General features: G+C 39.6%; 1 protein-coding gene across 2 annotated transcripts in view; it reads right to left on the bottom strand.

The window, feature by feature from the left end:
* CLIC4 (chloride intracellular channel 4) overlaps window positions 1-16,411 on the bottom strand; it is a 69,485-nt gene that overhangs the window by 16,284 nt on the left and 36,790 nt on the right. For both annotated transcript variants that reach the window (XM_036255269.1, XM_036255270.1), the window contains one exon: window positions 6,421-6,546. In XM_036255269.1, coding sequence (XP_036111162.1) covers window positions 6,421-6,546 — 126 coding nt within the window. The remainder of the gene's footprint in view (window positions 1-6,420; window positions 6,547-16,411) is intronic.

Consider the following 16,411-nt stretch of genomic DNA (forward strand, 5'->3'; position numbering starts at 1 on the left):
TTCTTTTTTAGTTTATAGAGGTAGGGGAGTATGCCTGAGTCGCTGGGGGGTGGCCAGATGGGAGCTGGGCTGGGGGTGGGGGGACGGGTGTAGCTGAAGAGAAGTGAAGCTGGGGTCAGAGGGGAAGTAAAGCGGGGTTAGGGGGGTGGCGGGCAGTGGGGAGATATCCTGAAGGCAAATGGGGGTTGGGGTGAGAATGGCTGGGAGGATAGTGGGGGTCAGGGGCCTGGTGGCCCGAGTGGGTGGAGTGCAATCTCCTATGATATTTTTAAGATTTTTTTTCCTTAGGAAACAAAGCTATGCACAGTGTTTTTGTTCACATATTAATATTCTTGGCAACCAAAAGGCATCCACACTCCATCTACATTTTATAAACTAAAATGCTGGGGAAATGGGCGTCTTAGAAAGAGAACCCCAGAGCAGTGCTAAGAGAACTTTCTGTGATGATGGAAATATTCTATATCTGAATTGTCCAATATGGTAGCCCATTAGTGACATGTGGCTATTTGAATATGAATTTAAATAAAGTTAGAAGTTCAGTTTTTCAGTTGCACTAGCCACATTCCAGCTGTAGCGCCTTTTTAAAAATACACGTTTTGCCCTGGCCGGTTTGGCTCAGCAGTTAGACCGTTGGCCTGTGGTCCAGAGAGACCTGGGTTCAGTTCCTGCTAAGGGTACGTATCTTGGTTGCAGTTTGTCCCCAGCCCTGGTTGGGTTGTGTGGGTGGCAACCACTCGATGTGTCCCTTTCACGCCAATCTCTCTCTCTCTCTCTCTCTCTCTCTCTCTCTCTCTCCCCCTCCCACTCTATCTGAACAAAATGTGGAAAAGTGTCCCCGGGAGAGGATAAAAAAAATTATAAAAATATATGTTTTTATTGATTTTTTTAGAGAGGAAGGGAGAGACAGAAGATTGATGTGAGAAAGAAACATCAATGGGCTACCTCCTGCATGCCCCCTACTGGGGACTGAGCCCGCAAGCTGGGCATGTGCCCTGACCAGGAATTGAACTAGGACCTCTCAGTCCATGGGACAGCGCTCAATCACCTAGCCACACTGGCCAGGCTGTAGTGCTCTCTTAAATAGGAATGCTAGCCCTGGCTGGTTTGGCTCAGTGATTAGAGCTTTGGGCTGCCTGCTAAGGGCACGTACCTCGGTTGCAGTTTGTCCCTGGCCCCAGCTGGGGTTGTGTGGGTGGCAACCACTCGATGTGTCTCTCTCACTTCGATCTCTCTCTCTCTCTCTCTCCATCCTTCTTTCCCTCCCACTCTATCTGAAGATAAGTGCAAAAAAAAATGTCCCAGATGCTTAGTGAGCAGTGTACTGAACCAGCCCTGTCCAGCAGCACCAGATAACCTTGATAGCAGAAAAAGTCTAGGTTGGTCAAATATCTTTGTTAAGACTTACCTTATACCTATTATACCTTATACCTAAGGTACCTTACAAAATACCTTATAATGTAATTTAGATTTAGTTAGGTATTTTAAGGTACTGTCTTAGCAGTTTTCTTTAAATTAAAAATGAAGATGAGGTCTTTTTAGATAGAAATTTAGTTCAGTTGCAAGGTGTGGTTTCAGGTTAGTTTTTATTGTCACATTTTCTACATTTTACTATTTTGAATTCAAGAAGAGATATAGCTTTTAAAAATTGGACATAGCACTATACTGGGTAAGAATATAAAATATCTATTGAATATTTATATGTTCAAGTTATCTTTCTTTTTAATATCTCTCCATTTTTAAGCTTAAAGATTTCTCTTATAAACAAAATTATTTAAAAAATGAGCTTTTCAGTGAACAATTATGGTAAATGAATTTCATCTGAGTTTATTTTATTTTTTTTTATCCTCACTCAAGGACATTTTTTTTCATTTTTTGTTCAGATAGAGCAGGAGGGAGAGAGAGGAAGAGAAAGTGAGAAACATCGACGTGAAAGGTACACATCGAGTGGCTGCCACCCGCACGACCCAACCAGGGCCGGGGACAAACTGCAACCGAGGCACGTGCCCCTAGCGGGAACCAAACCCGGGTCTCTCTGGACCGCAGGCCGACACTCTAACCGCTGAGCCAAACCAGCCAGGGCTCATCTGAGTTTATATATATTATATATTATGCAAATTTTCCCCCCTCCTATCTATAGAAAACTTTATACACCCCCAAACACCTCTTTTTCCCCCTGCCTGAGCTGTAACAGTTAATCCCTTCTTCAACATCTCTGGGTTTCTTGACTATAAAAACAACCAACCTCCACCTTAAATGTCTGCACCACTGGTAAAACAGTACCTTCATTGACTCATTCCAACAAAAGAAGGTACAAGGAATATAAGTGCTTCTTCAATACATCTATGTCTTTCTCTAGCCAAGTTTCCAAAATTAGTCTTCTTTCCTCAATATTTAGCTGTACCAAATTTTTCTAATGAAGTAAACTTCATAATTCTCAAAATAACTTACAGGAAAGCAGGCTCAAATTACAGCTATTTTATTCATTTATTCTAATTAATATAATTGAATAAATGACTATTCACATATATCCATTTATTAAGTATGTATTATGTGTCAGGCATTGTACTAAGTCATGGGATGTAATGATAAGCATACTAACTACAGACCTATTTTAATGAACAGGTAAGATAAAGGCCTCAATAAGCATATCCTCATTCATACAGAAATAGATAGTATTAAAAAATTTTAAAAACACTATTCTCTAAAGCAAGTTAAATGTGCCCTATTCTTTCCTTCCAAGACAAACCATTAAATTTGCATGATTAATTTAATGCATACAATACTATAGCTACAAGAGACCATTCACCTCAATCTCTCATTTTGCTAAAAGGAAATTATATTTCAGAAAGTTTACATACTTGGCTCCAAAGTCATCAGATTAATTTAAACTATCACCAAACTAAAGCTCACATTTCCTGTCCCCAGGTGCAGTGTTGTTTTGTTTTTGTTTTATTACAGATCAGGTTCTCCCTAAAATATAAATCAAATTCTAAACCAGTAGGTCCTAAATTAGTTGCCAACTTTTCCTGCATCCCCCAAAACCCTGTATATTAATAATTCATCCATTATTATTAGTTGCAGCAGACAGCTTGATAAAGCAGTAATTTTCAATTATTGTGAATATTCATTTTAACATTTACAAAAGGAAGGCAAATAATTAATAAAAGGCTGTGTGTCAACAACAGCACAGACATGAGCACCCAGTGTATTTAGGCTTTCCAATTAGCCCTATTAGACTATTAATGGAGGACTAGCTAATAATATTTCCATCCTTTTAGGAAAGATTTCAGACTTCTCCTTTCTCAAACCAATATAAGAATAAAGCCTAGTTATACAGCCTATTAAATTATCCTTGTAAATTCAACTTTCATTGACTGTATTTCTCATTTTTAAAAAGGCTTTATAACACTTATAGAGAGCTCGTCTCCAAAATTATCTAGATTTCTCTATCCTTCTATCCTTTTATCAGTAAGTTAGCCAGGTATACAGGCCCACTTCAGTTAAAATTCCAAGTTTCAAAGCTTCTTTAAAGCTTGTGTGTGTGTGTGGGGGGGGGGGTGTGGAAGAGGCAAAGTAGTTCCTTCATTCAAGCAAGGGAAACTAAATATAAAAACATAAACACATTCCCCACAGAAAAAGAAAGAGAAGAGTAAGCATCTTCTTAAAACCTATAGTTACAGCCCTGGTTGGTTCAGCGATTAGAATGTTGGCCTGTGGACTGAAGGGTTTTAGGTTCTATTCTGGTCAAGGGTATGTACCTGGGTTACAGGTTCGATCCCAGGTCGGGACCAATTGATGTCTCTCTATCTCTCCCTTCCTCCCACTCTCTCTAAATATCAATGGAAAAATAGCTTCAGATGAGGATTAACAACAAAAAACCTACAGTTACATTGACCAGCAAGTTGCTTGATTTAGCTTTTTGCTAGTCTCTAAATTCAAACAGACAGTTGCTTGTATTATATTTGGCATGATTATATCAGAAGTGCTCATATAAAAACACTGTCCGCATTACCATTAAATGCCAAAGACATGTTATTAGAAATGCTAGATTCTAGTCTACCAGCTTGTACAGCAATTCTGCCTTCTTCTCATTTTATCTGGAAACAATAAGGCTTACAACATGTGTGAGGAGGATCAGCGATAGTTAAGGACCTGAAGGTCTACTTGTTCTAGAGAGAAAAGACAGTGAGCCAGGATGGTCCTCAGATGCTATAGAACAATAAAGGAAAGAAAAAGGAATGCATGTGATAGTCCCAGAAACACTTCTCCCTCCCACTCCTCCTCTAGATACAATTCTGCATGACAAAGACTATGCTGTTTGATGACCATTTCATATTTTGGGTTGCAGAGCCCACTGAGGGGAAGGAACTCCCAATTCTTGTTCATAACAGTTCCTCACTGATGTGCATAAAACTACAATATATTTTACAAAGATCCCAGTTTTGACTTATTGGTCTTCTACTTATATATAAGGCCTGGCCCTGGCCGGTTTGGCTCAGCGGTTCGAGCTTCAGCCTGCGGTCCAGAGAGACCCGGGTTCGGTTCCCACTAAGGGCACATACTTCGGTTGCAGTGTGTCCCCGGCCCTGGTTGGGTCATGTGGGTGGCGACCACTCGATATGTCCCTTTCACATCAATGTCTCTCTCTCTCTCTCTCTCTCCCTCCCACTCTATCTGAACAAAAAAATGGAAAAATGTCCTCCGGTGAGGATAAAAAATATATATATATGGCCTGGAGGAAAAGTCAAGATACAGTTTTATTAATGTTAGTCTGAAGAAACTTTACTGGGGATGGAAGGAAGGTTTGGACTCCTGGTAAACAGAGATAAAAGAAGTTTGAGGCTCTTAGAAAGACAGGAAGAGGATAGCTTTTATAACACAGGATTAAGAAAATAAAATTTTAACCTTAGTACAAAATTGCTAAACAGAAGGCAATTCTGTTCACAATAGAAGATGTGTTAGTTGTAGACAGAGGTATACCTCCAATCATACCTTCAAGTCCCCAAAAGAAGCACTATTGATTCAAAATTGCTCTTCTGCCTGGAATGACTGTCATTCCTTTGCTCACCTGCTGAATATAACTTTTTAAAATATGTTTGCATTGATTTTTTTTTTTTTTTTTTAGAGACAGAGAGGAAGGGAAAGAGAAATAGAAACTTCGATGTGAGAAAGATACATAGGTCGGCTGCCTCCTGCACACCCCCTACTAGGGATCAAGCCTACAACCCAGGCATGTGCCCTGATAATTAATCAAACCAGGACCTCTCAGTCCTTGGGATGATGCTCAATCCACTGGGCCACACCGGCTGGGCTGAATGCCACTTTTTGAAATTAAAGTTTAATTCAAGTATCGTTTTTTCTCTAAAGCTTTTCCAGACTCAACTCACTTTCTTTTCTTTTTTTGGTCAGTCTCCCCCCCCCCCCCCCCCCCCCCCAAATTACAATCGATCCATTCACTTTCCCAAACCACCACCACTACCACCCATATTTGACTGTGCTGCAGAAACTGTGTCTTCTAATTCACTATTGTGTCCACAAGGCTTTGTTGTCCAATAGCTGTTTTCAGAATGAATATTGAGTAATTAATTATTTTAGAATCCTCTGACCCAACAATACCATTCCTGGGAAATTTATCTGGATAAGGAAGATAAGTGACTAGCAAGAAAAGCTCGGGCTAAAAGAAAAAAAAATGTTGTTTTCAGGATAATGAAACTAGAAAAGCCTAAAATAAATCAATAATGCTTTAAATCTATGCCAATATTACAGTATGATACAAAACTGCATATTTGCAATTTAGATCACTGTCATGAGAGTTCATCTATTTGTCAACTGTACCTTATATTATAGAAAACAGTACTTTCAAACAGTTAACCATGTAGAATCTGGGAATCTGTAACATCTCAAAGAAATACATAAATAGAAAATGAATCCCAGGGACACAGTCTAAAATTTAATTCACTTGGGTAGTATCTTCAGAACGTTACCTTTATAAAATGACCTGATAGGAAATCCCCCAGCAATCTGCACCACACCTGCTTAGACCTGGCTGGGTTCAGTTTGAATCTCTTTCCCCATCTCTTCTCCCTCCTAAACTTCTCTCTCAATTTGGAACCTATGCCCCTCGAATAACCAGTCTTTCCTGACCTATCTCACATGCCCCAAGCCTACTTTCACCGTGTCCTCTACAGCTTCCTACCTAATCAGATTCCTGTCTTTCGTAGCATGGCTATTGGCCTAGCCAGAAGCCAATGCTGACATCTGTGTAGAATTATAATAAATGAAGAGAAGTCCTAGTCATTCCAACTTAACACTGTGAGAATTTAACTCAAGCACCATTAGGAGAGAGGTCTCTAAGGGCCAGACAAGACAAAGCTTTAAAGAAATGGCAATATTTCTATGCATATTTTCTTTGATACTCACTTGGGAGGGCATAAGACTTCTTCAAGAAATTCTTCAATCTTATTTACATCCGTTTTGACTTCACTGTTGAAAGTTATAAATGGTGGGTGGGTCCCGGGAGCCAAGTTCTGCAGATCTACAGGCTTCCTGTTAGGCAAAATAGGTCAAAATTGCATCATTTTTTTTTTACTCCAACTGAGAAGGCAACAATCCTTGAAATTCTCAGAGTGGTTCTACATCTTAAAGTATGTAAAAATTAATAACAGTATTTTTTTCACTAGATATAACAGCTGCAATGGTACTCAGATAAGAAGCAAACCTCCACAAAGCACATAATTTCTAAGAAAATTGGGAGGAGTCTTTGATTTGAACCAAAGACAAAGCCCTTCATTCTCATTCCAAGTTTAACTGAGGTGCTTATTAGAAATGGTAATAGAATGAAGAGAGAAAGACTTGGAGATTGAGAAAGTTGGTCTCTAGTCTCAGCTCTGGTACCAACTCATTGTTTAAAATTGGGTAAGCCATAATTTATCTAGGCCATTCCTTTAAGTTTTTTGTAAAACAAGGGAGAAGAGCAGCTGATTCCTACAGTCCTTTTCAACTACAAGATTCCAAATTCAGATGCTACTTCTTTTCCATTTTCCTACAAATTTAGACTTAACAAAGAAAAAGATCACCAAATTTGACTATCTAAAATTGAAATTACTTCAATACATTTAAGACAGCATAACCAAAGCTAAGAGGCAACGTAGTATGAAAAAAAAATATTATGGTGAATACAAAAGGCTTAAAGTGTATATTAAATGAAGATTTTGTCCAGTCATTAAAAAAGTCATCAAGCCTGACCAGTGTGGCTCAGTGGACTGAGCATTGTCCCATGGACTGAGAAGTCCCAGTTCGATTCCTGGTCAGGGCACATACCCAGGTTGTGGGACCAATCCCCAGTGGGGGGCATGCAGGAGGCACCATTCGATGTTCTCTCTCATTGATGTTTCTCTCTCTCTCCCTCCCTTTCCCTTCCTCTCTCTAAAATCAATAAAGAAAAAAAATACTTGATAAAAGTCAACATCTGACTTAACTTTCAACTCTGACTCTTTTACTGAGCACTCCTTTTTTTTAATCCTCACCTGAGGATTCCACACCTCTCCCCTTTTTCTTCAGATAGAGTGGGGGGACAGAAAAAAAGAAAGAGAGACAGCGAGAGAGAGAGAGAAACATCAATGTGAGAGAGACACATTGATTGGTTGCCTCCCACATGACCCTGGCCAGGGCCAGGGACCAAACCACAACGAAGGTATGTGCCCTTGACTGGAATGGAACCTGCAACTCTTTGGTCCAAGCGCCGACACTCTAACCACTGAGCCAAGCTGGCCAGGGCTCACTGAGCATTCTTTAGTCTGACCAGGTCAAGTCAGCACAAAATGACCAGGACGTGAAACTTTAGCCAGTCTTCCAGATGCACATCTATGGAAGTCAGTAACTTGTATAAGTACTTAACTCCAAACTAGAACTAATTCTTTTTTTTTTTTTTTCCTCACCCGAGGACATTTTTCCATTTTTTGTTCAGGAAGAGTGGGAGGGAGAGAGAGGAACAGAGAGAGAGAGAGAAACATCGATGTGAAAGGAACACATCGAGTGGCTGCCACCCGCACAACCGACCAGGGCCGGGGACAAACTGCAACCGAGGTACGTGCCCTTAGCGGGAACCGAACCCGGGTCTCTCAGGACCGCAGGCTGACACTCTAACCGCTGAGCCAAACCGGCCAGGGCTAATTCTTTTCTAGTTTTCATGTCATTAGTTTCTTCTGGTTATTCTTTTTCACTTATCATCCTGACCACCTATTCTTCTTTGATCATTAAAGGGTCCAGCATGTCCAAGACCACAGTCATCTTTAGACTTCAAGTCACCCACTCACATTTTTACTCACAGATACACAATTGTTCTCACTTATAATTTACTTCCTCCTCAATTCAGGAAGAGTCCAAAAACCTTAACAGTTTAGAGTTTATATATCTATTTTCAAATCTTAACATTTTAAAGTTGAAAGAAAAAAGCACACGGATAAGAATAAGGACAACAGTATCTCATCAAAGCAAGTATGCTTAATAAAATTTGTATAACATATTCAAGAGAAAAAGAACACACATCTCCCATGAATGATGCCAGGGATGAGTAAGAATGTTCCTTAATCTTGTCATATACAAATTGTGGTCACCCAGAAAACACTTTTCTTATTCCAAAGTTATAAAACATATCCATCAACATTTTATGACCAAACAAACAGTCCGTTAAATGCCTAAGTGTAAAGTAGTAACAGATGTTTGAGTTTTTTTGCAATTATTTTTTTCATGAACAATGTGGAGTAAAGAAGAAGAAAAGGATCAATGCTTTAAAATAATCCATGGGGCCCAGCCGCTGTGGCTCAGTGGTTGAGCATCGACCCATGCACCAAGAAGTCGCCAGTTCAATTCTCGGTCAGGGCACATGCCCAGGTTGTGGGCCCAATCCCCTGTGGGGGTAATGCAGGAGGCCGCCAATAGATGTTCTCTCATCGATGTTTCTAACTCTCTCTCCCTCTAGGCCCTTCCTCTCTAAAACTCAATAAAGAAAAAATTTTTTTAAATAAAATAACCCATGGGGAGAGGGCAGCAAAATAATAAGTCATTACTTCCATAATAGATTATGACAGCTTTTAAGCTCTCCAAACAAAAATATTTATTAGTGGACAGATAAAGTTAGCATGCTAGAGAAGAAAAAAACCAAAAGACGGAAAAAAAAAAAAAACACCTGACTAAAATCTTAAATAGAATAGTTGTCCCATTCACCAACTAGGTGACTAAGTCAATCACAACTTCTGGGTCTGGATTTCCTCATTTGTACTATGGATCTGAGGCCTGCTTTGCCTACAAAGATCAAATCAAATAATGCATGTGAAAGTGAACTAAAGTATGCAAATGAAAGTCATTTTTGCTCTCAGTATCACATTAACAAAGCATTTTGCAGGAGGTGAGATTGACAGTTTTAAACTCTATTTGAGTCTGATGGTTTATTTGATGGTTCTATTTGAAAATGATTATTTGGCACCAAATGACTGACAATAAGAGATCTGATTAATATAGAGGCATGTAAGTGAAGTAAAAGCAGGCATATCATTACCAATTTTTCATTAATATTAGTGACTAGTGAACAGTCCATCTTGTTTCTGCTCAAAGACTACATAGGTTTTTTTAAAAACAAAGGTGATGAGCACTGGCCAGTTTTGCTTAGTGGTTACAAAGCCTGCAAACCAAAGAGTCCCAGGTTCAATTCCGGCCAAGGGCACATATCTCGTTTGCAGTTCAGCCCTGGCCCCGATTGGGGTTGTGCAGGAGGCAGCCAGTCGATGTCTCTCTCTCACATAGATGTTTCTCTCTCTCTCTCTCTGTCTCTCTCTCTCTCTCTCCCTCTCTCTCTCTCCCTCTCTCCCTCCCTTCCTCCCTCTCTAACTGAAGATAAATGAAAAAACATCCTCGGATGAGGATTAAAAACAACAACAACAAAAAAAAACAAAGGTGATGAAACTATTTTCCAAAATTAACTGTTAAGATGAAGGACAATCATCTTAAGTCCTCCAAGTGAAAACAGGTTTGAGAAGAAATTTTAATGCCTCTAAATGGATTAGTAGACTTCAAAAAAAACAAAAAAACAAAAAAAACGGGCAAGTTGTAAACACTGAGGTGACTCAGAAGGTATACCAAGTCATCAAGCAAACAGAATCTAGATTCTTCAACTTCTAGTTCTCACCCAGCACTGTGAGGCTTCAGTGGTTTTGTTTGACCCACAAAGGCTCATTTTACAGGTGCTTTACACAAACTTAACATTTCAGGTACTGCAGTGTGAGATAAATGAAACTGAATTGACGGGCAATGGCTAAAACTTTTAGGTCATCTTTGGTTTATATCATGAAAGGCCTTCAATAAATATTCAACAGTTCAGTCAAACTGATTCAGATGTTTCCCTTGAGTGACAGATATCTAGAAAAAGCAAAGTACACAGAATTCATGCCTTGAGATAAGAACATAAACATACTTCAATGTTTTGGATTTATGTATTTATTTTTATCCTCACCGGAGGACATTTTTGCATTTATCTTCAGATAGAGCGGGAGGGACTGAGGGAGGAAGAGAGAGACAGAAACATCAATGTGAGAGAGACACATCAACTGCTTGCCACCCACATGACCCCAACCAGGGCCACGGACAAACTGCAATGGAGGTACGTGCCCTTAGAGGGAGCCGAACCCAGGTCTCTCTGGTCCGCGGGCCAATGCTCTAACCACGGAGCCAGACCGGCCAGGGAGGATATTTTTATTTTTAATGTTACTTATCAAAGTAGTCCTTTTTTTCATTGTAGTCTTTTAGATAAAATATATATATATATAAAATATATATATATATAATATATATATATAAAATATATATATATAAAAATATATATATAAAAATATATATATATATATATATTATATATATATATATATATTCTGTTCTCTCCCATTTTGTTCCCAGATGAAGAAAAGGAAATAAATAAAGAGAAACAAATTAACAATAAACAGGGAAAGAAAGACATAAAAAGAAAGAACCTTATTGGGGCTGATACTTTAAGCAACTTAAGTTGCTTAACTTCAATGAAAATTTAATTCAGTACACTTGCAACAATTGGAGGATGTGGGGCTGGAGGCTCAGTCCCAGCTGCTTAGTATAAGAGAAGTAGCATAGGACACTGAAGCTGATTCTTAAAGGCAACCTGTCTGTAACTAATTGACTCTCTAACCAGAGAAAAAAAATACCAAATATGTAGAACTTCCACTTCCCTTTTGAAGGTGCTGCATTTCAAGGCATAGCATTAATTCACACAAATCAAGAGAATGTTGGGCACTATGAAGCAAATTTTTAAAAAGTTACCACCACAAATCCTGTATTTGTTTCAATTTACTCCTATTAATTATTCTTCACTAGATGCTATTTTCTAATATTAAAGTCACTAATTGAATTAGGGAATTGTGGACTCACCGAAACACAGACCAGATCCTAGTTACTAAGTATTTGTCTCTTTGTACCAGTTCAACCAGTTAAAGGATTTTATTTATTTTGATTCAACGTGATATACTGCTGATCTTTGTCTACTTTAATGTCAATTTGTAGAGCAATTGTTTTAAAACAAAATAGCACCCATGAAAAGGTTTCAAATACAGCTTCTATAATTCTTAACAGATTTTATTAACACGGTTTACAAGTAGTTTATACTAATAACAGGCTTAGAAAAATATTCAATAACATATTTCTAATTCAGCCTCAACAGAATTTATCATTTTAGAAATCAACTTGAAAAAGAACACAAAGACATGTGGCAGCAAAGTTCTCCTCTGTCTGATTATCTGTCTATCTCTGTGGATTTCTCCCTTTCACACAAACACACATGTGCTTGCACGGGGTATACCTATGATCAGAATGCATTCATGAGACATATATCTTGAATTGTTAAGACTGCTTTAACAGGCTTCATGTAATTCAAGTCAAAATTTTAAAGGGAAAGAATGGTGTTTGTACTTTCCTGACTGGCCAACAGTAGGAAATGTATGTATGATCTCTCTAAAAGGCTGGCCTGTTCATTCCATTTAGTTTCTCTGTGTGTCTCATTCACACTGCTATTTCTGAAAACCTATGTGGAAATCAAACTGACCTCTCAATTTGCCCAAAGCTGTTTTCAGAAGAGTGGAACCACAGAGACATGATAATGACAGCAAACTACCTGAAGAAACTACTTAGAAATCAGATTTTGTTCTGAGTTCATAAATGCTTTTTAAGATATGCAGAACTATATTTTAAAAAATTTTCTTCTTTATTGATTTTAGAGAGAGAGGAAGAAAGAGGGAGAGAGAGACAGAAACATAGATGACAGAGAATGTCAACTGGCTGCCTCCTACATGCTCCCCACTGGGGATCAGGCCCACAACCTGGGTATGTACCCTGACTGGGAATCGAACCAGCAACCTCTTGGTGCATGGGGTCAATGCTCAACCACTGAGCCACACTGGCAGGATGAAATACAGAACTATTTTATTGTTTCATTGTAACATCTTAAACTATTACAAAATTGTTAAAGGTTAAACTACTGTAATCTTCTAAAACTTGCTATTATTATGGCAACTTACATGTGGGTCTGACTCACACAGTATGTTACAATTGGTATGTTGACATTTGAAACAAGAAAATCATTAGTGACAGTGCAAAGGAGGAAACAGTTTCAGTGTTTAAGGTGGGAATGAGAAAACAGAAACAAACATTTCCCAGACTAAGTGATCTCCAATTTACTTTTTTCTTCTCAGATAATACCATGGAGGGGTATTCTATTCACTAGTAATATACCAGACATCACTGCTTTTACAATAAAGAGTTAATTTCTTAAAATTATCATTCCTGCCCTGGCCAGTTTGGCTCAGCGGTTAGAGCGTCAGCCTGCGGTCCGGAGAGACCCAGGTTCGGTTCCCGCTAAGGGCACGTACTTTGGTTGCAGTTTGTCCCCAGCCTTGGTTGGTCGTGCGGGTGGCAGCCACTCGATGTGTCCCTTCACGTCGATGTTTCTCTCTCTCTCTCCCTTCCTCTCCCTCCCTCCCACTCTATCTGTACAAAAAAATGGAAAAAATATCCTCGGGTGAGGATTAAAAAAAAAAAAATTATCATTCCTATTCTCATTTCTCAAAACTAGAGAAGTTTATCCCAGCAAGCATGTGACAAAATATGGCCACACTCAGCTATATCCAAGCCAGTGTCTCAGTTTCTTTCTCTTTCTTTCTCTTCTTTCTCTCCCTCTCTCTGTTCTCATACTTTCTTCTTTCTCTTCCTTGCCTACCTCTCAGGCTTATATGTGCTCTAAAAATGCTAATCTCTGATTTAGTAACTTCCGGGCATAATGAAGATAATGGAAGTCTTCAAATAAAGATCTCGATGCTACCAGGAACCTATCAGCCAGAAAGGCCCTATAATACCAGTGTAATAAAATAATGAATTCTATTCAATAGCAGGCCTGAAAATGGTTTAATAAGAGTAATAAAAGCGAGCACATTACAGACATTGAAGAATTGTTAATGTTTCTCTTCCTTTTTCCTGAATTTAAAAATGAGACAACTGACCTCCCAGATGAGGCAGCTTGCCCAAGGTCCCAGGGTTCTCTCCAAACAGAACCAGATCTCCACCCCTAATACTTTCTACTATGCACGGTTGCTCCCCTTTGACTACATTTGATTACATCTTCAAATATGTGCTGCAAACTTTAATATTTTCACTTATTTATCTGAACTTTTTGTTCAAATGGTAGTTGATGTAAAACACAAATTTCTTCTGAAGCTTGGGCACTTTTAAATCCAAAAGTTCTGCCCTGGCCCTGGCCAGTTTGGCTCAGCGGTTAGAGCGTCGGCCTGCGGTCCAGAGAGACCCGGGTTCGGTTCCCGCTAAGGGCACGTACTTTGGTTGCAGTTTGTCCCCGGCCCTGGTTGGTTGTGCGGGTGGCAACCACTCGATGTGTCCCTTCACGTCGATGTTTCTCTCTCTCTCTCCCTTCCTCTCTCTCCCTCCCACTCTATCTGTACAAAAAATGGAAAAATATCCTCGGGTGAGGATAAAAAAAAAAAAAAAAAAAAAAAGTTCTGCCCTGGCCGGTTTGGCTCAGCGGTTGGAGCGTCGGCCTGCGATACAGAGAGACCCGGGTTCGGTTCCCGCTAAGAGCACGTACCTCAGTTGCAGTTTGTCCCCGGCCCTGGTTGGTCGTGCGGGTGGCAGCCACTCGATGTGTCCTTTCACATCGATGTTTCTCTCTCTCTCTCTTCCTCTCTCTCCCTCCCGCTCTATCTGAACAAAAAATGGAAAAATGTCCTCAGGTGAGGATAAAAAAAAACAAAAACAAATAAATCCAAAAGTTCTGTAATGCAGTTGTAGCATGAACAGAAAATTAGGTTTAGAAATGACTCCATTAAAGCATTAAGACAGCACTGGCAGGCAAGCAATGGGATATTGTTCCAAGTTTCATAGGGGCACATGAATACCACCAGCATAGTCATTAACACCAATTGAGAGTCAAAGAGAACATGTCACACAGTGCCAGAACTGGCTTGCTTTTATGGATGAAATGTCATGTAACAATTTTTTCAGAACACAGAGTGGGTTTCTAAATAGCTCTCAGGAGAGTTCTGTTGCTCACCACCAGTTTCTTCTGGGATCAGTACTTTTCACTGAGGAATTAGGCAATTATCAGGAAAAGCAGGAAAATAAGCACTATAGGTATTTTCTCCTACACAGCTTCTAAAAACAGTCATAAAGACTGTATTATGAGCCCTAGCCGGTTTGGCTCAGCATTTAGAGCGTCGGCCTGCGGTCTGGAGAGACCCGGGTTCGGTTCCCGCTAAGGGCACGTACCTCGGTTGCAGTTTGTCCCCGACCCTGGTTGGTCGTGCGGGTGGCAGCCACTCGATGTGTCCCTTTCACATCGATGTTTCTCTCCTCTCTCTCTGTTCCTCTCTCTCCCTCCCACTCTACCTGAACAAAAAATGGAAAAATGTCCTCGGGTGAGGATAAAAAAAAAAAAAAAAAGACTGTATTATGAAAGGCCCTTTTTACTACAGGATGTTTTATTTTTCTGTGACAACTTTTATTTTATACTGTTCTTTTCTTAGCCAATGGTCACTTCCACCTTCTCTGTGAAATCTAACTAAAGACTATATAAGTGACTAAACTCATAGAAAATAATTAGAAGGAGCCCTGGCTAGTTTGGCTCAGCAGTTTGAGCATCAGACTGCGGACCAAAGGGTCTAGGGTTCGTTTCTGGTCAAGAGCACAATTCCAGTCAAGGGCACGTACCTAGGTTGCAGATTTGATCACCAGCCCCTTTTGGGGTTGCAGGAGGCAACCAGTCAATGTGTCTTTCTCACATCGATATTTCTCTCTCACTCTCTCTCTCTTGTGCACTCTTTCTCTCTCTCACTTTCCCTCTCCACTCTCTCTAAAAATCAATGGAAAAAGATCCTCAAGTGAAGATTAACAAAACAAACAAACAAACAAACAAATAAATAAACTGTAGACCTAAGATTTCTAAAGAAAACTACAACATATAGGCTCCCATGTTAATGTTCTCTGTTGATTTTACACAAAGCCCTAGGAAATAAACATACACTTCTTTGAGTGGTGGTATTTTCTAATAAAAGGCCCTGAATCTTTCATTGTACTTCCCATGTGTCACTTTTTAAAAATTGACTAGAGGGGGAGGGAGAGAGAGAGAGACAGAGAGAGAGAGAGAGAGAGAAACACTGATAGGTTGCCTTCCCATGCATACCCAGACCATGGATTGAACCCACAACCTGGGTATGTGCCCTGACTGGGAACTGAACCTGCCACCTTTCCGTGTATGGGACAATGCTCCAACTAAGTGAGTGACACCAGCCAGGGCCCAAGAGTCACTTTTGGCATGTAGGGTACATTACCCTTAAACGTATACAAATGTTCAAATATCAACCAACTTACAGGAATAAGGCCTTAAAAAAGTTTGCAAATGAAAAGTGAAACTGATGACTCTGAAATAGTCATTATGTGTTAACTTCCTTTTTTGAACCAGACTGCCATCATTTATGGCACCACTACTGGTATGTACCACAATCAAGCACTGTACTGAGCTGTTGAAAGGCTTTTTGGAAGCATGGCAGTCAACTCACTTGCTCCAACCCAAATATGGAATAGGATAAATACATGTATTTTAAGACACAGTAAGGGTGTGTGCCTGGCAGCATGGTCTATTCTTAGAAGTTATATTGGGAAACTTCCTTTGTGAATGCTTGTAGGAAAAAAACAGCAATTGAAGGATAACTACATGAATTATTTCATTCTTACAACAGCCCTGTCTGATATGAGCTAGGTATGTCTTCAAAAGAGCCTGTAGTTTTAACTCTTACTATCTCCAAAGGCTTCTACATTCATATACATAACT

Source organism: Molossus molossus, unplaced genomic scaffold (genome assembly GCF_014108415.1).
Source record: "Molossus molossus isolate mMolMol1 unplaced genomic scaffold, mMolMol1.p scaffold_m16_p_12, whole genome shotgun sequence".
NCBI lineage: Eukaryota > Metazoa > Chordata > Mammalia > Chiroptera > Molossidae > Molossus > Molossus molossus.